Below are 27060 nucleotides of genomic sequence, written 5' to 3'. Positions count from 1 at the left end.
CATCCGCAACTCCCCAGCTCATCCAAAAAGTACTGGATGGAGCACCACCATCCATCATTCCAAAGAACACCGCTCCACTGCTCCACAGCTCCACAGCTCAATGCTGGGGGTCTTTATACCTCTCTAGCCCACGCCTAGCTTTATTTTGGCAGTACTTCTCTACAGGGGCTAGACAAGCTGTGTGTGTGCATTGGCACATCTGTTTCAGCAATGGGTGCAACTTAAAGAAGCTGAATGCATTCATTAGAAGAGGTGTCCGCAAACATTTGGACATGAAGTGTTTTTTTGTGTATGTAGATCTGCCCACAGAGTAGCCACGATGCAGCGATCAGCCAAAACATTATAGAGGTCAACCAGGTCAGTGTATGGTCAGTCTGAGCCACTTTAACAAGACCAATGGCTAGACGACTTGGTCAGAACATCTCCAAAACATCAGGCATGTCTCGTGGGTTGTTGGACATACAGGGCCAGCTACCACAGGACACCTCTAGAGGTCTTGTGCAATCAACGCCTCGTCGGGTCAGAGCTGTTTTGTCAGCATGACGGCCACCTACATTAGACTAGGCAGGTGGTTTTAATGTTATGGCTGAGCAGTGCTCTGAAGCAGCGTCCATAAGCAGTGTGAGTACAGGCGCGATACAGTGGAGAAAGGCTCCTCCAGAGGGATCTGGCTGAAGTGTGTGTACGTGTGTATAGAGTTACTGTTGTGTAACGTCACGGCTTTCTGACTGCTTCCTCTGGCTTCCCCTGACGGCCCGCAGCTGCGCCCGCTCAAAAAGGCATTACAGACATGATTACAAGCGAAATATAAAAACAAACCTGATTCTGCTGTCATGCGCTGCCAAACCACACAAGCCTAAATGCACGAGGCGCTGCCAAACTCAAAGGGCAGAGGCGCGGAGACAGCAGACGGTGGAGCGAAGCAAGGAGGACGGAAATGATGCCAGGGTGACTGAAACGGATTAAGTGCTGCAGCATCACCTTACAGCGTTTCTGCAGAATCTCATGAGTAGTAAACCACTGTGACTTTCCCAAGAGCTGCTATTTAGTAGAGTATTAAGTAAAGCATTGAGCTGCTTTTAATAGAGGCACTTTAGAAAACCTCCAAATTTATTTGTATAGCTTTTTACAACTGGTGTTGTCACAACGCAGCTTCACACAATCAGTAATTAGTAAAAGACACGAACTCAACAACACAAGAAGACATGAAAAGCTGAGGCCAACAGCCACAGTGGCAGGAGAAACCCCCTCAGAGCTGGAGGAAGAAACCTTGGGAGGAACAAGACTCACAAGAGGGACCCGACCCGTCCTCCTCTGATCAGAACACACACACATACACAATATGGACAAAAGTATTGGGACGCCTGCTTATTCATCGCTTCTTCCGAAATCAAAGGCATTGACGTTTTGTTGTCTCGGTTTTTTTTGGAGTAAGGGAAGGCTTTCTCCTCAATTTTGGAGCATTGATGTGATAACTTGAGCATTAGAGAGCCCACCTCATCACTTTATCACCATCCATCATTCCAGAGAACACAGTTCTTCCACTGCTCCACAGCTCAATGCGTGGGGGTGGGCTTTATACCCCTCTAGCCCACGCCTGGCATTAGTCCTATTTTACTGACAGTACGTTTCTACCGGGGCTAGACCAGCTATGTGTGTGCAACTTAAAGTAGCTGGATGCAGTCATTATTGATCAAAGTCACCGAACCACCTAAACTGATGTACTGCTCAGGTGTGCAACATATTCATAACCATAATATAATAATCAATAAAATAAGCATAACTTAATACAGTCATGCAGTTGGAAGTAGCAATGAATGAGCAGATGTCCCAATACTTTTGTCCATATTGTGTGTATGTGTGTGTGTGTATATAGAAATATTGCCTTTATTAAAGAACCTTTGAAAAGGCTCACAAGTGGTCCAGCCGTCTAGGTGTTGGCTCTATTACCTGGAGATTGCCTGGGAGTCCCAGAGCGTATAACTGCCCTTGTACTCCCCCCACTATTCAGCGGAATACTAGCCAGTGTGGCCGTCTGATTGCTGATGCAACAGAACTGGCAGCTAGTGTTCTTCTCTAAACGTGCTGAGCCTCAGTGATGATGAGGTCCAACGCTGGAAGCACTGTGGGATACTTGAGTGAGCAAACAGGTAGTGAAAGGGAATGGCATTGAGCTTGTGGTGTAAGAAATTGGGCTATAGGGGGGTGCTTGCTATTGGGTTTGAATTGAAATTGACTGAAAATTGAAGAAAGAAAAATGAACAGTGTACAAAAATAACCTTTAGAGCCATGCTGAACATTTAAGTATACGTTTACATTGTATGAACCTTAGTAGACTAAACCTTCCCTGTACCCTTCATTCTGACCGTATAAACTGTTATCCTGTGACCAACTTCTCTGTACTTGCTCTATAATTCTGTAATATCTTATAGAATCAGATCAAATTGGTATCATGGTTCTAGATATCGCTGCTTGAGTGAGCAGCAGTAGTAAAAGGGAATGCCATTGAGCTTGAGGTGTAAGAAAAAATTGGGCTTATTGGATGTCTTTCTAGTCTAGCTGCCTTTTACAATAGCGCATAAGTAGACAAGGTCTGTCCCTGTAGTTCTGCACCCTTATGACCGAAGTAAAGGGATTAATCTGTATGGAAGTGTCACAGTATAAAGAGACACACACTCACTCAGTCTAAGAATGTCCAACAATCAACGTTCACTGTAATCTCTTATAAAGGTCTCTGTAATGTCTCAGCGCAGCCCGAGAGCCATATGCACTCAATTAAAGAAATGCTCCCTTTAGCTCCTTACAGGCCCAGCCCACTTCATTTCTCTTAATTGAGGATAAGAATCAAAGGCCTGTTTCACTTAAGCCTCCCTGATCTTCTGTAGAGCTTTGGAAAGATCTGAGCTGTGCTGTAAATTAGAGCCTCCCTTTGTGTTTGTTCAGTGGTTTTCTGCATTATGAAGGAAACTGTGCTAAAAGGCTGGTTGTTTGGGAAGGAGCTACAGGCAGATTTATGTTAACAGCTGTTTGTGAGCCTTAAAGAACTTTGCTGTATTTGCTGTAAATTAATGTCTTCACAGAGGAACGCATCTTGAAAGTAGTCAATATATCTAATATCTCTAATTTCTCGGGTACTTTTTAAAGTGAACTGATTCCACTGATATATTTTATTTAAGATTAATGAATTTTCATAGTAAATTAAAAATAAGAAATTATCCAGAGTCTTTATCTGCCACATCTGTTTTGCATAGACAGTCATTTTAATGCATTTCCCTGTAGATTATTAAATCTATCCTTATAACAGATCCAATTGAAGCCAATTGCTGATGCCATTAGATTGATAAATGCTGTAGTATTCCTTTAACACTCAGTGTAAACAGTGATTTTTCTGTTTACACTCAGAACCTTGTTAACTGGGCACAAACGTGGACAGGTTAGTCCAGAGCAGTATGCCCCATTTGTTTGTACCTGCATCACTGACCCAGCATGTCCATAGTGGCAGATACTAACTCACCGTGCCAGGGTTTTATGTGATGGACGATCCTGACCCAGTGTTTTTCTGTCTTACAGTGGTGAGAGCGGTGCTGGAAAGACTGTTGCAGCCAAGTACATTATGAGCTACATCTCCAGAGTATCAGGAGGAGGGCCCAGAGTACAGGTGAGTCTGAAACACTATGATGTGTTTGGACGTTTTGCTCAGAAAGTTGTAAATAAAGGTAAATATGGAGTTTCTGAGCCGATAATGATAACTGATATAAGACATAATACTGTCATTTCTATATACATTGCAGTAAGACAGAATTAGACTGTAGAAATGACTATCGTCAATTTTTTATTTTTTTGCATAGCTAAATCAGATAGGACAGTTTTTGTAAACATTGACCTGTAACACAAATGCCTCTTACAGTGGGAGGTGAATGTACCCATGGTCAGGGTATTTGGACATCAGACCTTTCCACTGTGCTACATACATGTGCTACAAATCGTTGCTGTCCAATGAAAAACCTGTATCTCCAAAATGGTGACTTTACCTAAAATAGTTTAGAGCATTTGAGTAACTTAGGGGCATTTCTATTGGTCCAGATTTATTTACACAGTGTACAGAGCAGCTACAGGGTTCAAACAATGGAGAAAACTTAAACCAGACATAAGTGGAGATACATGTTTTTCATTAGATAGCAGGGATATACATATAGTCCCCTTCTCAACTGCCATATTTCTGTCCTTTCATCTTTTTATCATCTCGATTTGCCCCAAAAACGCCCCGCATCACTCAACCATCTGTCCTCACTTCTGCCCCCTCCAAAGCCTGCTCCTCACTTCCATAGAGTTTACCGCTCCAGACCTCCAGTTTGTTGGACTCTTAAGATGGATCATGAGATTCCACAGCCGTGGACACACACAGTTCCTGATTCGAGCCTCTCTAAAACTTTATGTAATGCTTTTTTTCAACCCATGCTCTTTTAAAGCTTGTATTTATTTAAACACCTTAAAAACTGAAATAATAAAATGGTTAAATGTGACTGGTTTAGTGTAAAAAAGCTCTAATCTAGAGAACCGTACAGAGTTCAAATTGGTCACAGTGACCACGTCCGAGGAGACCAACGTCCGAGGAGTTGTCTGCCGCTATCCGAGGCATCACCAACTGTTAAGCATGGTGGTGGTAGTCTCATGCCCTAGGGCTGTTTTGCTACCAGAGCATTGCACAAAGTGGATGGAATAATAATGAAGGTATACCTCAGAATTCTTCAGCCTAGCCTCAAACCATCGGCTAGACCATTGAAACATGGACACAACTGGGAGTTTCAACAGGACAGTGACCCCAAACACACATCATGTGTGGTTGTGAGGTGGATGGGGCTCGCTAGCATCATTACGTTTTTGGAATGGCCTTTCCAAAACCTGTATGTGAATGTGAATGAAGCTTTGTAATTCATGTAATCCAACAAGGTCCAGAAACTGGACAGAAGCAACCGCTGTGCTAAGCATTCTCCCCAGTAGTTTTTCTGAAGTACAGTTGTACAGTACAGTCATATACGTGTACGGGTGTCATTGGAATTTCTGTGGTGTGTCCATGAACAGAACAGTGTGTGTTAAAAGCCTGGTCTGCTCAGTCTGCTCGTATTACTCGGCCTTTGTTCATTCTCTCTTATGTCGCATTGTGTCGTTGTCACATGACCGTCTCCCTTTTCTGCCGTTCCCCTGTTTATTTGCCTCTGCTGATACACTACACCCACTCCAGCAGTGATAGGGTCAGTATCTCTAACAGCTTCTCTACGTCGTTTAGAGCTCTACTTTTCTCATCCTCTCAGCCGCGACACTAAGCAAAAATAATGACATACTTGCCTAACATTCACTATACGTCCAAATGTTTGTAGACACCTCTTCTATTGAATGCATTCGGCTACTTTAAGTTAATACGGATGTGCAACTGTACACACACAGGATGTCTAGTTTCAGTAGAGAAGTACTGACAATAGAATAGGACTTTCTGGAGCAGATCAACATCATGAACCTACTGGCTCCATGCTGCCTAATGCCAGGTGTGGGCTAGAGGGGTATCAAGCCCCCAGCATTGAGCTGTGTTCCCTGGAATGATGGTGGAGCTCCATCCAGTATTTTTAGGATGAGTTAGGGAGTTGGGGATGATGAGGTGGGGTGATGATTATCCAACATCTTGACCTCACTGTGTGTAGAGGTATCTTTGAACTATTAGTCTATTCTAACTAGCTGAGGTTTTTCTTGGGTAAATAGCAAAGCACATCTGCTAAAAGCCTTAAATGTAAAATGTAAATGTCACTAACACTGTTGTTGTTGAATGCAATCAAATCCTCACAACAATGCTCCTCCACAATCTACTAGAATACCACTGATTTCAGAAGAAATAATAAATGAGGTGTCCCAATACATTTGTCCCTATAGCTAACATAATAACGTTACTAAGGCCATTGTTTGTAACCAAGTAATCTTCCACGTTCATTTAAGGTACAGTTTGATAAATGAAGCTGGTTAGTGAGTGAGTGTTAAGTCTGAAGTAAATAGGATTCTGACCTACAGTTTAATCTCTAGATTTTTGGTCTGGGCCTTTTTAACAGGGCAGTTCAGTGAGTTTACTGGCCTCTCAGAAATGTTACCATGCAAAGTCTAGGCATAGTGAAAGAGGTGTAACTACTGTCTGCTTTCAAAATGCTGATTCAAAGTGCATGTGCTCCTGATCTGCAGATGGTTTAACACAGATAATGCAATCCAGGCAACAGATCTGCTTGGAATGTGTGTGTGTGTGTGTGTGTGTGTGTGTGTGTGTGTGTGTGTGCATTTGTTCATGTTTTCATACATTTTTAGTACAGAAATGTCCTGAGGATTTTGTAGGACAACCAAGAACAACTGAGCTGCAGGTCCAACAAAATGGGAATCTTTGTCATTTGTGTGTGTGTGTAAATATTATACATTAAATATAAGAATAATCTTCATTGTCCTGTAAAGTTACCACTGCAGAGGTGTGAGGTTTTGTCCAACAACACTGAGATAAGATATATACATGTTTCTTATTTTATTTTGGGGTAGGAACGCAGGAAAGTGTGTGTGTATGTATATATATGTGTGTGTATATATATATATATATATATATATATATATATATATATATATATATATATACCTTGTCATGATATGGGGTAATTTATATGCTCCATATGAATATACTATATATGAATAATAAATAATAATGTGTAAACTAGGTGTGTGTGTGTGTGTGTGTGTGTGTGTGTATATATATATATATATATATATATATATATATATATATATATATATATATATATATATATATATTACACACACATATTAATATATATTATATTAATATGGAGCAGTAAGGTATTAAGGTATTAAGCAAACGTGCAAAATATGCAGACTGTACTGAACTGTGCATACAGGTCTTATGCAATTACACCTTTTTCTCATCATTGCCCCTCTCTCTCTCCCAATTCTCTCTCCACAGCATGTCAAAGACATCATCCTGCAGTCCAACCCTCTCCTGGAGGCTTTCGGAAACGCCAAGACGCTGAGGAACAACAACTCCAGCCGATTCGTAAGCACCAGCTCCACTACTTGCCAGGGCTTTGCTTTCTGGAGAAATAGGACGCCCCAAGTCATGCGGTCCACCGGATCTCATCCTCTGCATATTGCTGAGCAGCTTCCAGAGCTACTTTAGGGACCAAAGAAAACAGGAGGAACTTCCAGCGAAAACAAAGAAGAGAGGGAGAGAGAGAGTGGGAGAGAGGCACAGATGGAGTGAAAGAGAGAGAAATGGGAGAGAACTTGAGTGCAGTGGAAGTAGAGAAGAGAGAGCTGAGAGCTCATTAGAAGTTATGTTATTAGCTATGCTTGTCGCCTTCTGGCTGCGTTGTGATCCTGAAGCCAGGCCTGGTGAAAGCTGAGGGGTAGAACAAAGGAAGGGCAAGAAGGAGAAAGTGAATCCAGGATGAGTCTCCAGAGGCCAGTGTGATATATGAGCATGGGTAGACGTCACTCTGCCAGGGGGTATTTACTGTATACTGAAAGACGAGGAGAGGAATACAGCCCGTTACTGTAAAGCCATAGAGACTCCATAGAGGTGGATCAGTGTACATGTGTGCTGCCTGAGGAGTATTGGGAAAGCTTTTGTGACACTCCATTCTAAACCCATAGGCTGTATTAATATGGAGCTGGTCCTCCTTTGCTCTAAGCTCTACCAGCAGCAGCAGCAGGTCTGGAGCTCTGCTGCAGTTACTGAGTCAGTTGGAGGCTTTTCTGCACTCTGCTCTGAGCTCAGCACTCGGCCCTGACCCCGCTCTGTAACTTTACGTGGTCTGACAGACACTCTGTGGACACTGAGCTGCTCTCTGTGAGCTGTTCCTCCTAAACTCTTCCACTGTTCAATAATAACACCACTCACAGCTGATGGAGGAAGATCTAGGAGGGAAGATCTAAATTTCACCAGCTGACTTGTTGTTGTTGGTGCAGCGGTGTCTCCTATTACATACAGAACCACGCTGGAGTTCATTGAGCTCTTCAGAACCTCCCGTTCTTTCACTGATGTGTGGAAGAAAGGCAGACTGCAGGGCTAGGGACTTGATTTTATACACCTGTGGCAATGGGACTGATTAAGACACCTGGATTCACTGATTTAAAAGGTGTGTCCCAATACTTTTGTCAATATAGTGCATGTTACACCAGAACAGTTGTGGTTTCCCACAGCCTCTGTGGGGTCAGCCTTGTTTTGGTGTAGTTCTGCTGTGGAGGGGGAGTGGCCACATTGGTGGCATGTTTAAAGCCCAAACAGTGTTTGAGAACCTTGTGCATGCTGTGCCGGAACCGGGGCAACCTCAAGGCCAGTACACTAGCTCAGCATTCACCAATTCACCAACCAGATGGGGGAACAATCTAGAACATTGTGAATAAGGGAGAACGTAGTACAATGTTTTAGAGCAGCTTAGATTTTAGAACATTAGGAAATTATGAAATGGGGAGAACAGTTTAGAAGTACATGAATGGAGAACATTTTAGAACAGTGTGAAATGTGAAGAAGACTGTAGAACAGTAAGAACTGTAGTGTAACGTTCTAGAACAGTGGGAACAGAGGAGAACATTCTGGAATAGAATGAATAGAGCAAAACTCCAGAACCATTTCAATGGAGAAAGACGTTTTAGAACAGTGTGGAATACAGAGAACATTCTAGAACAATATGAATGAAGGAGAACATTCTGGAATGGCATAGACTTGCGAGAATGGGAGAACACTCTTGAACAATTTGATTGGTGAAAAACATTCTAGAACAGTATGAAAAGAAAATAACACTAACACTGTGAGAGAACATTTTTAGAACAGTATGAATGGAGAAGAACAATCTAGAACCGTATTAAAATGAAAACACTTAAACAGTGAGAGAACATGTTTAGAACAGTATGAATAAAGAAGAACATTTCGGAACGGCATAGACTTGCAAGAATGGGTGAACACTATGAACAGTATGAATGAAGAAGAACAATCTAGAACAGTATGAAAAGGAAAGAACACTACAACAGTGATAGAACCTTTTTAGAACAGTATGAATGAAGGAGAACATTCTGGAATGGCATAGACTTGCAAGAATAGGGGAACACTCTAGAACAATTTGATTGGAGAAGAACATTCTAGATTATTTTAAAATGGAAAGAACACTAAAACAGTGAGAAAACATTCTAGAACAGTGTAAATGGAGGAAAACATTCTAGAACGGCATGAATAGAGAGAACACCAGTTCAGTGTGAACAAGGAGAACATTCTAGGGTAGTATTAGTATAGGAAAGAACAGCGTAATAGAACAATCTAGAACACTACTAATGGGGAAAGCATTCTGAAACTTGAGAATGAGTGAATGAAGGAGAACGTTCTAGGGAAATAAATGGGGGGGCGGACAAATTGGTGAACCTATGCCCTATTGGTGATGTGGGAGAACATGACGTTCCAAACTATAGTAGTGTGTTCTATGTCTCTGTCTACGGTGTGGACACAGGTGAATGTTCTAGCACAAGAACAGTGAGAAATGGAGAGAACGTTCTAGAACAGTATGAATAAAGAAGAGCATCTAGAACAGGGTGAAATGGAGAGAACATTCTAGAACAAAATCTAGAACAGGATGAGTGTGAAGTGGGGGGAGTACTCTAGAACACTGTGAATGGGGGAGGGGGGGCATTCTAGACAAAAATGCACACAGGTCCGCTTCCACATCAAGCAGATGGTTTTGTTGGTGAACGTGTGTGTGTGTGTGTGTGTGTGTGTGTGTGTGTGTGTGTGTGTGTGTGTGTGTGTTTAAACGCTGCACTCCTCCTCCTGCAGGGGAAATACTTTGAGATTCAGTTCAGCTCCGGCGGTGAACCAGATGGCGGGAAAATCTCCAACTTCCTGCTGGAAAAATCTCGCGTGGTTACGAGGAACCCGGGAGAGAGAAGCTTCCACATCTTCTACCAGGTGAGAGCCAGACCCCGGAGACCTGAGTTTAGACTACCCCCACCCCCTGTCCACGACGCCTGTCTGCAGCGCCAGAGGAGACAGGGTAGAGCAGACACGGTGAAACCCACAGCAGGACGGTCCGGCTCTGGACTCAGGCGCAGAGTTGGTGCTCTGTTATTTCTTCAGCTCTTTGGAGGAGAAACCGGCGGTCTGGTCGTGTCGTAGCGAGACCTCCATACGTCTGTTCTGCCTCTTTTTCTTGGATCAGAAGAGTTACAATTAGACTAAATGAGCCTGAGCTCTGAAAAGCACCTGGACGTTTGTTTGATATCAAATATAGTCTAGAACTAACAGAAAGCAATAAGCCACCAGACACTCATCACAGCGGATTTACCAGGGTTAAGTTAGAACTGCATGAGAAGAACATTCTAGAACAATGAATGGAAGAGAACCGCATGAATAGGAAAAAAAACTGTAGAGTCTAGAACAGTCTGAATTTGGCAGAACACTCTAGAACATTGTGACTAGAGGAAAACTTTCTGAAGTGATATGAAATATATTTTAGAATAGTGAGAAATGCTGGAGAACTTTCTAGAACAGTATGAAATGGAATAAATATTCTAGAACAGTGAGAACTCTGGGAGAAAAAGCGTTCTAGAATAAAATGAATGGAGGAGAACATTTTGGAACAGCATGAATGGGGGAACAAACTGTAGAACAATGTGAATGATTGAGAGTCTAGAATAGTATGAATTTGGGAGAACACTCTAGAACATTGTGACTAGAGGAAAACTTTCTGAAGTGATATGAAATATATTTTAGAATAGTGAGAAATGTGGGATAACATTCTAGAACAGTATGAAATGGAATGAGTGCTCTAGAACGTTGAGAAATCTGGGAGAAAAAGAGCGTTCTAGAACATAATGAATGGAGGAGAACATTTTGGAACAGCATGAATGGGGAAAAAACTAGAAATGATGTGAATGAATGAGAGCCTAGAATGGTATGACTTTGGGAGAACACTCTAGAATGGTGAGACATATGGGAGAACAATGTGACACGGGGTAAGCATTCTAGAGCAGTGAGAAATGTGGGAGAACATTCTAGAACTGTAAAATGTAAAAACATTTTAGAACAGTATGAATGAAAGAGAACATTTTGAAACAGCATGAATAGGGAAATAACCTAGAACAATGTGAATGAATGAGAGTCTAGAATAGTATGAATTGGGGAGAACATGCTAGAATGGTAAAGCATTTGGGAGAACATTTCTAGAACAGTGTGACTAGAGCAAATGGGGTTATTCTAGAGCAGTGAGAAATGTGGAAGAACTTTTTAGAACTGTGTTAATGGAGAACGTGGGCATTGTGAATTAAGGTTACATTCTAGAACAACATGCATGCAGAGAACACTAGGAGAACAAGAATAGGGTGAACATTTACAACATCTAGAACAGTATGAATAAAGGAGAGCGTCTAAAACATCTAGAACAGTATGAAATGGGGTGAGTACTCCAGAAAAGTGTTCAAAGGAGAGAACATCCTAGAACAGTATGAATAAAGAAGAGCATCTAGAACAGGATGAAATGGGGTGAGTATTATAGAAAAGTGAGAAAGGAGAGAACATTCTAGAACAAAGTCTAGAACAGTATGAAATGGGATGAGTACTCTAGAACAGTATGAAATGGGATGAGTACTCTAGAACAGCATGAGTAAAGGAGAGCATCTAGAACAGTAGGAAATGGGGTGAGTACTCTAGAACAGTGTTCAAAGGAGAGAACATCAAACAGTAGGAATAAAGAAAAGCATCTAGAACAGGGTGAAATGGGGTGAGTACTCTAGAACAGTGAGAAATAGAGAGAACATTCTAGAACAAAATCTAGCACAGTATGAGTGTGAAGTGGGGTGAGTACTCTAGAACAGTGAGAAATGTGGGATACTACTGTAGAACAGTGTTCTAGAACAGAAATTTCTAGAATAATGTGAACAGAGTATAATAATAATAGAACAGAGGAGGACATTCTAGAACCTCAGGGATGCGGACATCACTCCTGGACATTATGAATGGAGAGGGACGTTCTAGGTAGTAGGAAATTAGGGAGAACACTCACAGTACAATATGTATGTGTGTGGGGGGGTATTTCTGGATAGAGACAGCGTGAATGGGGACGTTTATTCTAGAACAGTAATCTAGAACCGTGAGAAATGTGTGAGGACCGAGTGGATAAGCTGAATTCACCATGGTAATTTAAAGGGGATGAGGGCACTGGGCCTGGATGCTGACTGGGCCCGTGTTGAAAGCACTGTACCGGAGGTTCTGTGTCTCTGTGCAGTTGATCGAGGGGGCGAGTGGAGATCAGAAGAGCAGTCTTGGAATCACCAACCTGGACTACTACTCCTACCTCAACCAGTCCGGATCCTACAAGGTGGATGACATCAATGACAAGAGCGACTTCCAGGAGACTCTGGTGAGACACTCGGGCCGGGCGGTATTTCTCTCTCCATCTTTTTCTCAGACGTGAGGATGAGCGTCTTTCTCAGAGCTTCAGCAGAAGTGGGTTAGCTGCTGCGACACGTGCCTCTGTTTCAGACTCGCCTGTTGCTGCTTGCTGGCCTTCTTGCCGGCGGTCTGTCTGTCTTGCTTCCTGTCTTGAGAGCTTTCTTCATTTCGTAGTTGCTAGTTTTCTTACTATCTTTCCTTCTTGTTTGCTAGCGTTCTTATTGTTTTGCTAGTTTTTTCTTTCTTTATTTCTTTCTCGTGAGCTTTCTGTGTTGCAAGTTTTCTAGCTAGCTTGCTTTTGCTAGACCTTTTCTATTAAGTAGCTTGCTGTGTTTTTCATGCTAGCTTTTTATTATTGATTGCCAGCTTTTTTCTTTCTTGCAAGCATAAATACATTTCTTACTAGTTTTCTTTTTTTTTCTAGAAATTTATGTTAAGTAGCTTTTTTGTTTTCTAGCTAGTTAGCTAGTTTTCTTAATTTCCTTTATACAAGCTTGCTTTCTTGCTAGACCTCTTTCTTAAGTTCTTGCTAGTTTTCTGTTACTAGTTGTTGCTAGCTTCCTTTCTTGCTACACTTCCTTTTTTAAGTTTTTTTTTAAGTAGCTTTCTGTCTAGCTTTGTTAGCTTTCTTGCTAGTTTTCTTCTTGCTTGCTAGTATTTGTATTTTCTTGCCAGACCAGAAGTTTTTGTTACATAGCTTTCTGTCTATCATGATATTATCTTTCTTGCTAGCTTTCTTTCTTCATTTCTTCATTTCTTTTTTTTTCTGGACTTATTATTTTGTGCTAGTTTTTTACATTTCTTGCTTGTTTGCTTTCATTATTTCTTAGTTGCTAGCTTTTTTTACTAGTTTTCCGTCGTTTGCTAGTGTTCTTATTGTTTTGCTAGCTTTCTTTCTTTTTTACAAGATTTCTGTGTTGCTAGTTTTCTTGCTAGATAACTTTCTGTATTATTTGCTACTTAACAGGTTTTTGTTAATTAGCTTTCTGTCTTTCTTTGTTGTTTGCTTTCTTGCTATTTTTTTCTCAATTTCTTTCCAGATTTATTTTGTGCTAGCCCTTAGTTGCTAGCTTTCTTACTAGCTTTCCTTCTTGCTTGCTAGTTTTAATTGTTAGTTTTCTTAATTTCTATCTTGCTGACTTTTCTTCTTGCTAGTTTTCTGTGTTGCTAGCTTTCTTATTGCTTGCAAGCTTTAATTTCTTTCTATCTTTCTTGCTAGACTTCTTTCAAGTTTTTTAAGTAGCTTTCTCTCTATCTTTGATGTTAGCTTTCTTTCTTTTCTTTCTAGACGTCTTATTTTGTGCTATCTTTCTGTCTATCCATCATGCTTTTTGCATATAACTTTCTTGTTTAATTTCTTAATAACTTTATGTATTTCTTTCCTGCTAGCTTTCTTTGTTTTGTTTTGTTTTTTTAACTTTCTTCCTTGTTATTTTTTTCCTTGTTGACCTCATTCTTCCCTCATGCTCTTTCTATTTCCACTTCGTAGTGGACACCTGTTTTTGTTTACCACTGAAGCCACAGCAGGAGTAATTAGAGGACATGGGCTGGGAAACGGCAGTGGCGTGTGACTACAGACTACATCACAGGCTCTGATGTAAACTCCCTCTCTCTCTCTCTCTCTCTCTCTCTCTCCCCCCTCCTCTCCTCTTTAGCATGCTATGGACGTGATTGGCATCTCGAGGGAGGACCGCACCATGGTGCTGCAGATTGTGGCTGGAGTTCTTCACCTGGGCAACATCAGCTTCAGAGAGGCTGGAAACTACGCAGCGGTGGAGAGCGAGGAGTGTGAGTAGCGTTCGCCCGCTGGTAGCAGTGGAACACAAGGGAGTGAGCAAGAGTGCTGATTCACACCACGGGTTTGTTATGGTCTTATTTGCGGATGGAGATTGATGTGATGTGGCTGGGAAAACTCCAGTTGTCCAGTTGTTTTTAAAGACAGTGCTTTCTTTTGCTGAAAGAAATAGTTCCAGCAGCTTAACGTAAAGTAACTGTTGCTTTTATTGAGCAGCTGATGATCAGCAGAATAATACAGTGCAGTAATACACCCCTAAAACACAGTTCTTCAAAGGTTCTTTATTTACCGGTGGTTCAGTAGAGACCATGCCTACACATAGAACCCTTTGAATGGCTAATTTGTTCTTTGTGTGGTTAAATGGTTCCTTACAAATGGGAAAACCTCTTGTACACTGTAAAAAAAAAAACTCTAGGTCCTTTCCCTTAAAGAACTCAAACGTTCCTCAGTGGTCTAAGAGGGATTCCTCGGTGTGAAATCTGGTTCCTCAAAGAACCCATTTGAAGTAAGAGTCTTCGAGGATATTTAGCCGGCTATATTTGGAAGCCCAACTATGAGGAACGTCTTGAATGTATCTCGCTCACTGTTAAACGGGCAAAATCTTTGAGAACCCTTTGGATGTTCTTCAAGGAACCTTCTTCTTCTAAAAAAACAATTAATAGTTCCTTAAAGCACCTTAAGAGGTTCCTCAACAGTTTCAAACTGAAGAACCTCTGAAGTTCCTCAAGGATCATGTCCTTTTTAACCTTGGCTCTATGCAAAGGCTTTCGTCCTTAAGGATGGGTTCCTCTAAGAACCTTCCTTTACCCTTTTCCTTAAAGCACCTTAAAAGGTTCCTCAACAGTTTCAAACTGAAGAGCCTTCAAAGTTCCTCAAGAACCATGTCCTTTTTAACCTTGGCTCTTTGAAAAGGCTTTTGTCCTTAAGGATGGGTTCCTCTACGAACCTTTCTTTAAACCTTTCTTCAACCTTTTACTTAAAGCATCTTGAGAGGTTCCTTCACATTTCCAAATCAAAGAACCTCCAAATGTTCCTCCGTTCTTTTAACAGTGTAGATGGTTCTGTAAATAAGCTTTTTTTTTTTTTTTACAATGATAATGATATATCGCACCAAAAAGGGTTCTGCTGCTGTTCAAAGTAAAAAAGGAACCTTTTTCAGTACTATATAGAACCTAGCAGCTTACAGTAAAACCACTATTGTTGTCAGTCAGTTGAATAATTAAGATATGGGGGGGAAAAAATCATAAATCAGATATAACAATGTGGGTAGAGCGCCTTTCAACCAATCAGATCGTGTGGTCAGAACTAAATGATGTATGATCCCTATTACTGACCGCAGCACTGCGATCATCATCTCTCTGTCGAAGTGTGAAGCCTTTTTTTTGTGTGGCTTTTCTGGGTCCTCTCCAGTGTCCTCAGCTGCCCTCAGTGGAGGGAACACTGTTTTTTTTCAGCCTGTCTGCTCTCTCTTCCCCTGTTGGCCTTTTTTCCCCACTCGCTCTCTCGCTCTCTCTCTGTGCTAGATGTTCATTGTGTTAACGCAGGGCTGCAGCCGGGCGGGCTCGGCCACGCTGAATTACCCCAGAAAATGAAGCTGCGTTACTGCGTCTGGCTCGGTTACGTCACAGCCTAAAATTACCCCAAGAAATGTGGAACTTCCTGTTGCGCCAGCCCACCCTTCCAGTTCTCTCTCCCTCAGGTCCACCCTGAGCTCGCCTGTTTTTCTCTCTCCACCTCTCTCTATCATCCCTCTGTCCCAGACTTAACGATTTGAGCCGGGGCTGAGCAGGGGCTGGCCGCGGTGGCACAAAGCTCTGCTGTGCCGGGAGCAGACCCCACACTGCTGACAGCCTAATCTGTGTGTTTCCTGAACCCCCACCTCCTCCCCCGTCCCCACCACCAAGGTCCGCTTCCTGACTGCTGCCAATGGCTTTCGCACGTTCACTTGGGCAGCTGATGAGGCTTTGGTCATTCTTATGGTGGACGGAGAGGGAATGATTTTCTTATTTAAGAGGTTTAAGTAGTTATTCACCATTTATTAGATGTTTTATATGTTTTACTTGACTTAACATTGAATAAATATGCAGTTTGGGGGTTGTTTAATACTGGGAGATGTAATATTAGTATACTGGGTGCAGATACAGCACATCTACTAGATTTAAAGCAGCATTATGTGAGAATGGGTATTTTTGTGCTCATGGGCTCCCCCTACAGTTGAGGAGTGTAATTCACTTCACGCTCTGAGCGCCACCTCATTGACAGCTGTACACATGCATTTTTGGACAAGCTGAGAGACACAGAAGCAGCATCTGAATGTAGAGCAGCATGTGGGCTGAAGCGGTAGTGTAATACTACATGATTTTACACTAATTAATATGACAGCAGCAGTTCTGGAGAGAGGTTCTCCACCTGCAGCTCCACCACCAAAGCTCCATAGTGCAGTACCAGCAGCCGAATGGCTCCGAATGGAATGGCCGAGACGCCGTCCTCCCTGTTACAGTCAGTGGAACATCAGCATGATCCTGAGATCTGATTTGGAGCCCTGGTCATGTCTACAGTGGAACAAAGCAGGTGTTGGAGGTGCGTGGACGTAAATTCAGCACAAAGGCGACCCTGCAAGGAAACAATAGACATGGGAAGCAAGACTTGGGGAAACTGGATACCGGAAACAAGAACAAAGAAAGACCTGAGAATGAGCGAGGCATACAAAGGTTACATACACTATATGGACAAAAGTATTGGGACACATCCTCTTTCACTGTTTCTTCCAACATCAAAGGTATTAAAGAGTTGATCCTGCTTTTGTTGGAGTAACTGTCTCTAATGTCCAAGGAAGAAGGCTTTCTGCTAGAGTTTGGAGGGGCATTGCTGTGAAGATTTGATTTGATTGCATTCAGCAACAAGAGTGTTAGTGAAGTTAGGACTCCCCAACTCATTCTAAAAGTATTGGATGGAGCAGCATGATGCAGGGGCACTGTACCTCTCTAGCCCAAGACTGGCATTAGGCAGCATGGTGCCTAAAGGGTTCGTGTTTATTTATCTGCTCCAGATAGTCCTATTCTATTGGCCGTACTTAAGGGACTGTGTATCAGCAATGGGTGCGACTTAAAGTAGCTGAATGCATTCATTAGAAGTGTCCACAAACTTTTGGACACATAGTGTACACACACACAGGCTAACAGGACACAATGACACACTGTCCGGGCAGAGCCAGGGTGGGGTCCAGATACGGTCCAATGATGTTGGGATGGTTTGGTAGCTGCTCCTCTCCGATCTGGGCCTTGGTACGCTATAGCCACACCCTCTTTTCCCATGAGCTAGCCTATAAGGGCAGAGTGCGAGCTGTTTCCCTTCTTAGGACAGTGACTCAGCAAAGAGGCAGGGAGCGATGCCTTAGAGACAAGCAGAAGAACGGGCTCGTAACCAGTCAGTTTGTTCCTCAGTGCATCAGAGACGAGCCTTTGTTGTGGTGAAGTGACTCCACAGACTGGGTCGTCCTCTTAAAGATCCGCTCCACCTTATTCTGTGGACTGTCATGGAACATTTTAGCTGTGTCTATAAAAAGACTTTGTGAGCAAGGCCGGTGAAATCAGGTCTGGTCCAGTGATGCTGTGTGATGTGCAGCACTTTTTCCATCTTGGAGAGGCTTTTTCTTGTAGGTCTGGTAGGAAAATGGGCCTACAGAAATGACAGAATTATTAGTCCTAATATTAATAATCTCCCCCTCTTCTCTTCACAGTCCTGGCCTTCCCCGCCTTCCTGCTGGGCATTGACCAGATGCGGCTGAAGGAGAAACTGACCAGTCGTAAGATGGACGGCCGATGGGGAGGGAAGTCGGAGTCTATAGACGTGACCCTGAATGTGGAGCAGGCGTGTTTCACACGGGACGCTCTCTCCAAAGCTCTGCATTCCCGCGTCTTTGACTTCCTGGTAGAGGTAGGTGCTACCATGCTGTGAAGTATCTTTAACCACCCACACCTCCATCTATCTGTCTGTCTGTCCATCCAGCTGTCCGTCGGTCTGTTATTCTGTCTATCATCTACCTGTCCATAGCTGTCCATCTGTCTGACATCCTTTCTACCCTCCTGTCCATCTGTCCATCTGTAAAGCTGTCTTTCTATCAGTCTGTCTGTCTGTTCGTCCGTCTGTCTGTCTGTGTTGTCCCATCTACCCACCTGTCCGTATGTCTGTCTGTCTGTGTGTCGTCTCATCTGCCCACCCACCCACCCACCCACACTATCATTGCATTTGTCTGCCTGTCTATCCCACTATCTACCCATCCATCCATCTGTCTATCAGTCTGTCCATCTGTCTGTCTGTCCATCTGTCTGTCTGTCCATCTGTCTGCCTATCTATCCCACTATCTACCCACCCATCTGTCTGTCTATCTGTCCATTTGTCTGCCTGTCTATCCCACTATCTACCCATCCATCCATCTGTCTGTCTGTCCATCTGTCTGTCTGTCCATCTGTCTGCCTATCTATCCCACTATCTACCCACTCATCCATCTGTCTATCAGTGCATTTGTCTGCCTGTCTATCCCACTATCTACCCATCCATCCGTCTGTCTGTCAGTCCATCCGTCTGTCTATCAGTTCATTAGTCTGCCTGTCTATCCCACTATCTACCCACCCATCTGTCTGTCTATCAGTCCATTAGTCTGCCCGTCTATCCCACTATCTACCCACCCATCTGTCTGTCTATCAGTCCATTAGTCTGCCTGTCTATCCCACTATCTACCCACCCATCTGTCTATCAGTCCATTAGTCTGCCTGTCTATCCCACTATCTACCCACCCATCTGTCTGTCTATCTGTCCATCCGTCTGTCTATCAGTCCATTAGTCTGCCTGTCTATCCCACTATCTACCCACCCATCTGTCTGTCTATCTGTCCATTTGTCTGCCTGTCTATCCCACTAGCTACCCATCCATCCATCTGTCTATCAGTCCATCTGTCTGTCTGTCCATTTGTTTGCCTGTCTATCCCACTATCTACCCACCCATCCGTCTGTCCGTCTGTTATCTCATTTACCCACCCGTCTGTCTTTCCATCTTTCTCTATCTTTCTGTCTATCAGTCCATCATTCTGTCTGTGGCCCCATCTACCCACCCGTTCGTCCATCTGTCTGCAGTCTAATCTATCAACCCACCTGCCCGCTCGCTTGCCTGCCCTCCAATCTGTCTGTCGTCCCATCTACCCACCCATCTGTCTACCCTCCTGTAAATTTGTCTTACTGTCAGTCTGTCGGTCTACCCACCCGTCTCTCTGTCTGCCTCTCTGTCCATCTGTCAAGCTGTTTGTTTATCAGTCCATCAGTCTGTCCATCTTCCTGTCTGTCTGTCCACTCCTCCGTCCGTCTGTCTGTCTGTCTGTTAAACCATCTGTCTGTCTGCCAATGTGTCTATTCACCCATCCAGCCACCTGTCCCTTGGTCTGTCCATCTGTCTGTCTGTCTATTTGTCCAACGGGCTTTACATTTTTCCTATTCTAATAGTAAATTCTTTTCTTTGCCAGTCAATCAATAAAGCCATGGTGAAGGATCATCAGGAGCTGAATATCGGTGTGCTGGATATCTATGGATTTGAGATATTCCAGGTATATTTTATTGTTCTGAATATGTGAATATTATTTTTAATTGCTTTGTTCAGCTAAATTCTACAATGCTCAATCTATTAATTTCAGAAGATTATAACCAACTCCATTAAAAGGCTCATTTGCTTCAGTGCTAATGTGATATTCTTAGCCTGTCATTATGTAATAGAGTGTATGCTGGGGGACTAATCTTTAATTGTCTGGATTGGTTCCGGATAGTCTGAATCTTTTGCTTCAGACAAATAATGGTCTTAATGAGTCTCGCTAATCTGATTACGTACTTGTTTAGCACTCGGGTAATTAATCTGCATGCTCCACTTGGTTTACAAATGATGGGATGAGAGAGTTCTCCTAAACCTATTCATTAAAGTCATTGTATCCAAGCTATTTGCCTGCCAGAGCTTTTGATGCTTAAGCATGTCCTGCATTCGGCACGCTGTTTACGTTTCTTCTGTTTTCACATTTGCTGTGTTATAATTAGTTGCGTGAAGAATGAATCGTTGCAGATTCTGTGTTTGACTCAGATGTTGATGATTCAGCAGATAAGGCTGCACATAATAATAATATGATAGCTGTAATAACTTGCAGTACTTTTAAGAAAACAGTTTAAAGCAAGTGTATTTTCTCATTTTACTCAAGTACTAATATAGTACTAATATAATAAATATTTTTTTTTCCATAGTAATATTTTACCCACGATATTTCTACTGCAAGAACAGAACTTTTGTAAAAACAAATGATAGGCATCCATTTAATTATGCCTTTTAAATACAATATTCGTGGACATCACTTGTAATTAATGCATTAAGGTACTTTACTTTAAGCTGCATCCATTGTTGACACAGATGTGCAAATTCACAAACATACTCCACATATACTACATAGTACTGCCAATAGAATAGGACTCTCTAGAGCAGATAAACATTGATGACCCTATTGGCGCCATGCTGCCTAATGCCAGGCGTGAGCTAGAGGGGTATAAAGCCCCCCAGCAGCACTGAGCTGTGGAGCAGTGGAAGAACTGTGTTCTCTGTAATGATGGAAGGTGTTGCTCCATCTTTTGGGCTTGAGTAGTTTGGGGTGAGGTATGGTGGTGATCACTGAACCTCTTGATCTCACTAAACGCTCTTGTCGCTGAATGCAATCAAATCCTCACAGCAGTGCTCCTCCAAAATCTAGTAGAAAGTCTTCTCCTGTGGACAGAAGAGACAGATACTTCAACAAAAGCAGGATCGGCTCTTTTTAATAGCCTTGATTTCAGAAGCAGAGCAGGTGTCCCAATACTTTTGTCAATATAAGTGTACGCATTAGAGAAACTCTAAAGAATTTGTTTTTGTGTGTTTTTTTTTTTAGAAAAATGGATTTGAACAGTTCTGCATCAACTTCGTGAATGAGAAACTGCAGCAGATCTTCATTGAGCTTACACTGAAAGCCGAACAGGTACCGTGTTCTTATTTATGACCATGTTGTTTACTGTTAAAAAAGAGAGCGAGGGGTCCGCTATCTCACCATCTCCTGTGTCCCTGTTTTAGGACGAGTATGTGCAGGAAGGAATCCGATGGACTCCCATTGAATACTTCAACAACAAGATCGTCTGTGACCTGATTGAGAGTAAAATAGTAAGTCCTGACGGTGAATTTGGTTGCCCGCTGGCAGAATATGAGCCGAGTCCTCCTAACAGCGTTTTACACCACCAGTAAAACTCAACAGCGTGCCAAATTGATGCATCTCCAGCCACACAGGCCTGCCTTCTTTTCTCCCATGAAGTATGGCTGTGCAATAGCCTCAAACAAGCTAATGTGCCTCCTAATTCGATTAGTCCGTCCCATGTAGAGGTTTATCCATGAACTCCACTGCAGGAGAAGCCCCAAAGCAGCTGCAGCAGTCTGGCAGCAGAGTCTGGCTCCAGGAGAAGCTCCTGGTGGCTTTTCTGGGGAAGCTAGCCTGCTGAACATTAACAGTAGACTGTGAGAAATTTATGCACTGGATTTATGAGGGCAGGTTTTGGGCTGTTCGTTTTGCTCAGGGCTGCTACTGTGGCTACAGATCGGCCTGGATCCTCTCAACTGAGGAACAGAGATGGTGGTTCAGTACCGAGCAGAACTCACATACACACTCCACTCACACATGCTTGTATTCAGCACAGGCAGCTGGAGGCCAGCTGTGTGTGTGTGAACGATATGAGGTGGTGGTATGAGTGATGCGAGCAGCAATTTTTAATTTTTTTTTTCATACCAAGATCAGTTCATCTGTGAATCCTTCCTGAGCCGACAGAAATCCGAGAGCTCTGTGGTAAGTCCGGATGCCCTGTTTTCATTTAACAGGGTGGGCAAGGTAGACTGATTATGATATACACCAATCAGCCGTAACATTAACACCACTACAACTACAGTGGCTCCTGTCAAGGGGTGGAAATATTAGGCCGCAAGCGAACAGTCAGTTCTTGAAGGTGAGGTGTTGAAGAATAACAAATGGACAAGCATAAGCATAAGAATCTGAGCCACTTTGACAAGAACCAACCTGTAAAGTTCTAGACAACTGGGTCAGAACATCTCCAAGGCAGGTCTTGTGTGTTTTTCTAGTATGCAGTGGTCAGTGCCCACCAAAAGTGCTCCAACAACTGGTGAACCAGCAATAGGCTCATGCGCTCCTAAGCTGCTCACTGAAGCTAATGGAGGCCATGCCTCACAACTTACAGGACTTAAAGGAGGCTCTGCTGCTAACGACTGGGTGCCAGATACCACAGGACACCTTCAGAGGTCTTGTGGAGTCCACGCCTCCAACTGTTGTGGTGGCACAAGTGGGTCTTACTCAGTATTAGGCAGGTGGTACTATTGTTCTGGCTGATTTACATGTACATAAATGCCTTAACTTGAAGTTCTTGTTTCATTTTTACAGAATCCTCCAGGCATCATGAGCATCCTGGATGATGTGTGTGCTACGATGCATGCGAAGGGGGAGGGTGCGGACCAGACCATGCTGCAGAAACTGAGAATGCAGATCAACAACCATGAGCACTTCAACAGCTGGAACCAAGGCTTCATAATCCACCATTACGCTGGAAAGGTCAGAGCAGCAGGGCCTGACTATCCTACGTCCCAGAGCTCCTCCTTCTGCTAGCAGCCTAACTGGAGCTGGACTAGTTTTAGCAGAGAAGGTGTTCTACTGTAATGTGTGGGATTTGATTGGTTTCATATTAAACACACTGTAGATTCATACTGGATTACAATCACTCCACAATTAATATACTAAGACTGTGAAAATTACACACACTGCAGATTCATACCGGATACAGTCACTACACACACTGTAGATTCATACTGGATTACAATCACTCCACTATTAATATAGTCAGACTGTAAAAACTACACACACTGCAGATTCATACCGGATACAGTCACTACACACACTGTAGATTCATACTGGATTACAATCACTCCACAATTAATATAGTCAGACTGTAAAAACTACACACACTGCAGATTCATACCGGATACAGTCACTACACACACTGTAGATTCATACCGGATACAGTCACTTAAAATATGATACCTTCCTAGATTCATCAGATCCAGCTCCAGTCAGACTTTCCAGTGTTTTCTGTTTGTTTCTCTCTGGTTGTCTTTGTTTCCCCTCTTTTCTTCCACATAGTTTACCTCTGATACTGATTCTGGATTCACTGGAGTGTATGAGTGTGTGTGTATGTGTCTTTGTGTGTGTTGAGACCCCTCTCCTCTCCACATATCCCCTGTTTAATGAGGCATGTAGTGAGGGAGGGAGGGAGGGAGGGTGAGCGAGGGCCTGCATGATGCCCTCAGTCCGATTAGAATTATAATAACTGCATTCCACAGATAACACACAGCGTCTTTCCTGCGACCAGATCAAGAATCGCACACAGAACCCCACCTCCACCCCCACCCAATATAACAATATAATAACCCTTATTCTACTCACCATAGACTCATATTAATGATTGCATGATGCGTCAGAGTGACTGTACTTCCTTACGCACTCATAACAACTCACTGGTCTTCATAGTCCTCTGTGAAGAAGGAAATGCTTCATGCTGACTTCACACAGCATTTCCCTACATTCCCCGCTGCAGCAGAAAGGTCACAATGCACTGTGTTGTGATGACATGGCACATGGGCTTTGGTTGGACTGTGCATATATGTGTGTGTGCATTTTTAGCTATTTCTGAGCAAAAAAGTGTTTCTTTTTACAAAACACACGTTTATATACATATACATACACTACAAAAAAGTATGACAAAAGTATTGGGACATCTGATCGTTCATTGTTTTTTTTCCAAAAAATTCTTTTTTTTTTTGAAGTTTCTCCTGCTTTTGTTGGAGTAACTGTTTCTACTGCCCAGGGAACAAGGCTTTCTACAAAATTTTGGAGAATCATTGCTGTGAGGATTTGATTGCATTAAGCAACAAGAATGTTAGTGAGGTCAGGATGTTGGATGATCACCACCTCACCTCATCATCCCCAACTCAACCAAAAAGTACTGAATGGAGCACCACCATCAATCATTCCACTGCTCCACAGCTCAATGCTGGGGGCGTTATACCACTCTAGCCCACGCCTGGCGTAAGGCAGCAAGGTGCCAATAGGTTGATGTGTATCTGCTCCAGAAAGTCCTATTCTATTAGCAGGACTTCTTCTCTATAGGGGCTAGACAAGCTGTGTGTGTGTGTGTGTGTGTGTGTGTGTGTTTGCACATTTGTGTCGGCAACTGGGTGCAACGTAGTGGAAAGTAGCTGAATGCATTTGTCAGAAAGGGTAGTGTATATACAGTATATACAGTAACACATATATTTAGATGTAGATGTGTGCACATGTAGTATGTAATGCATACGTGACTTGTTGTTGTTATTAATATTAATAATAATAATATTTCATATGGGTAGCTATAAAAACAGGCCTGTGTGTGTGTGTTCTGTTTCTAGGTGTCCTATGACGCTGAGGGTTTCTGTGAGAGGAACAGAGATGTCCTGTTTACAGACCTGATCGAGCTGATGCAGAGCAGTGAAATGTGAGTAAAGGCCCTAAGGCCAGTCAGCCTCTTTACCCATCAGCCACCAGTTCAGCATGAATAGCCATTTCTCCTGCACTGACTGTGCAGACTCTTGTTGTAATGTATGTAAATAAGTTTATCGATAGTGTGGCTAGCTGGGGAGAGTTTGCAGGACTGTGAATGTGGGAGGGTTTGTAGCACAGAGGAGAATATTATATAAATAAATAATATTAGAAATTGAATGATGAAGAGAATTTATAATTTATACATTTATAATGACCTGCAGAACAACTATGTCAATTCTGTACTCACCTGTTGGACATCACCCATCACCCACATATTAAAAAACAGGGAGTGGTCCAGCAGATTAAGGCGCTGTCACTATGACCGGTCTCGGTCCTAGTACTAGCCATCAGCAGCCGGGACCCTGAGAGAGCACAATTATGCATGCTCTCTCCAGGGTGGGTGGATGGCACTTTCTCCCCACATCACTCCAGTGCAGTGCTGGCCGGCACTGGCATCTGCTGGTTGGTGCATCAGTGCCGGGTACACTGGTACGGGTGCCTCTCCTCTGAGAGCGTTGGTTGCCCAGTGCCGTTGCTTTGGGAGCAGCAGCTCAGGAAAAGAGATCAGTTGTTCATCTTCTCATCCTAACATAACTGATCATCAGATCAGAGGAGGCTGAAGGATCTCCAGGATCTGGATTTTAGAAATAGATTTGTCGAGCAATAATAAAACATATTTGGGTTTTCTGGATCCAGACTGGTATTTCTGAAATCCATTCCAGCTACATTCTTAGGCTGAAAGCGGTCCCCACAGACACACACAGACACACACACACTCTCTCACACACCTCAGTCCTCTGGAATGCTCACATGTGTGCTACATTCTGGCTGGCGCTGAGACGTCATGGGTTGGAGCGGGCCTGAATTCCTCAGTACTGTACTGTGATGTGCATGAGCTCTATAATACAGCATTTACTGCTCTGAACTCCAGCTCAGTGAAAACGACTCACTGAGGAGGACCAGAGAGGAACGGGCAGAAAACCACAGCTATTCAAACTACGGGCCAGTCCCTTAACTCCAACACACACACACACACACACACACACACACACACACACACAGAGACATGAAACCTGAGCAAAATATACACTTTATCTCTCTCTCTGTATATATGTATATATATATATATATATATATATATATATATATATATATATATATATATATATATATATATATATATATATATATATGTGTGTGTGTGTTATAATAATACATTGTATTTTCACATTGAGGAATCTCTGTTCCCTGAACATGTGTGTGTAGTTAAGTGTGTGTGTATGTGGTCCGCTGGGAGCAGTGCTGGTTGTGGAGTCTGACGGCAGCAGAAAGGAAGGACCTGCGATACCCCTCCTTCACACATTTGGGGTGAAGCAGCCGGTCACTAAAGGGGCTGCCCAGTGCTGCCAGAGTCTGAGGCGTGGTTTACAGGGTTTAAGAGAACGGCTGAGCAGGTTCCAGTCTGAGAGGAGATCAGATCAAATGCATCATTTAAGCTCAAACATTAAACACTGCACCTTTTTAAGGCAAACAAGAAGCAAACACTGCTATCTCACTCTCTCTCTCTGTCTCTCTGCAGAGCTTTCATCCGGGCCCTGTTCCCAGATAACCTGAACGCTGAGAAGAAAGGTCGACCCACTACAGCGGGCAGTAAAATCAAGGTGTGCTGAAGTGTGAGGTTGCATAAAAGTGTGTGTGTGTGTGTGTGTGTGTGTATTTAAGCCTCATGTGATGGCCTCCTGTGTCTAACAGTCCTCCAGATCTGTGTGTGTGTGTGTGTGCGTGCGCATGCTGAAAGGCCCTTTCACTGTGGTGGTGTTTTAATGCGCCTCTGTGCTGATGGCACTGATAAACTACACAGGGCTCCTGTCCTCAGTCTGTCACCATCAGTCACACCTCTCTCTCTCTCTCTCTCTCTCTCTCTCTCTCTCAGAAACAAGCCAATGATCTGGTGAGCACACTGATGAAGTGCACTCCTCACTACATCCGCTGTATCAAACCCAACGAGACCAAGAAGCCCAAAGACTGGGAGGAGAGCAGGTGAACACACTCTGCTTATACACTGCTTACCTTATAAGGAGTGTTCATCTTATACACTAGATTCTACACAGT

The 27060-nt window shown here is 43.0% G+C and overlaps 1 protein-coding gene across 2 annotated transcripts in view; it reads left to right on the top strand.

Moving 5' to 3' along the window:
• The window catches only part of myo1ea (myosin IEa), a 93022-nt gene that overhangs the window by 42465 nt on the left and 23497 nt on the right, over positions 1-27060 (top strand). For both annotated transcript variants that reach the window (XM_072671044.1, XM_072671043.1), the window contains exons 5-17: positions 3571-3658; positions 7001-7090; positions 9860-9991; positions 12306-12440; positions 14128-14260; positions 18007-18203; positions 19783-19863; positions 21214-21300; positions 21393-21479; positions 22759-22926; positions 24816-24901; positions 26528-26609; positions 26882-26988. In XM_072671044.1, the coding sequence (XP_072527145.1) occupies positions 3571-3658; positions 7001-7090; positions 9860-9991; positions 12306-12440; positions 14128-14260; positions 18007-18203; positions 19783-19863; positions 21214-21300; positions 21393-21479; positions 22759-22926; positions 24816-24901; positions 26528-26609; positions 26882-26988 (1473 nt within the window). The remainder of the gene's footprint in view (positions 1-3570; positions 3659-7000; positions 7091-9859; positions 9992-12305; positions 12441-14127; positions 14261-18006; positions 18204-19782; positions 19864-21213; positions 21301-21392; positions 21480-22758; positions 22927-24815; positions 24902-26527; positions 26610-26881; positions 26989-27060) is intronic.

The sequence above is a fragment of the Salminus brasiliensis genome, chromosome 25 (genome assembly GCF_030463535.1).
Source record: "Salminus brasiliensis chromosome 25, fSalBra1.hap2, whole genome shotgun sequence".
Taxonomy (NCBI): domain Eukaryota; kingdom Metazoa; phylum Chordata; class Actinopteri; order Characiformes; family Bryconidae; genus Salminus; species Salminus brasiliensis.
Note: the sequence above shows the minus strand (reverse complement) of the source record. Positions and strands in the feature narration are given on the sequence as shown.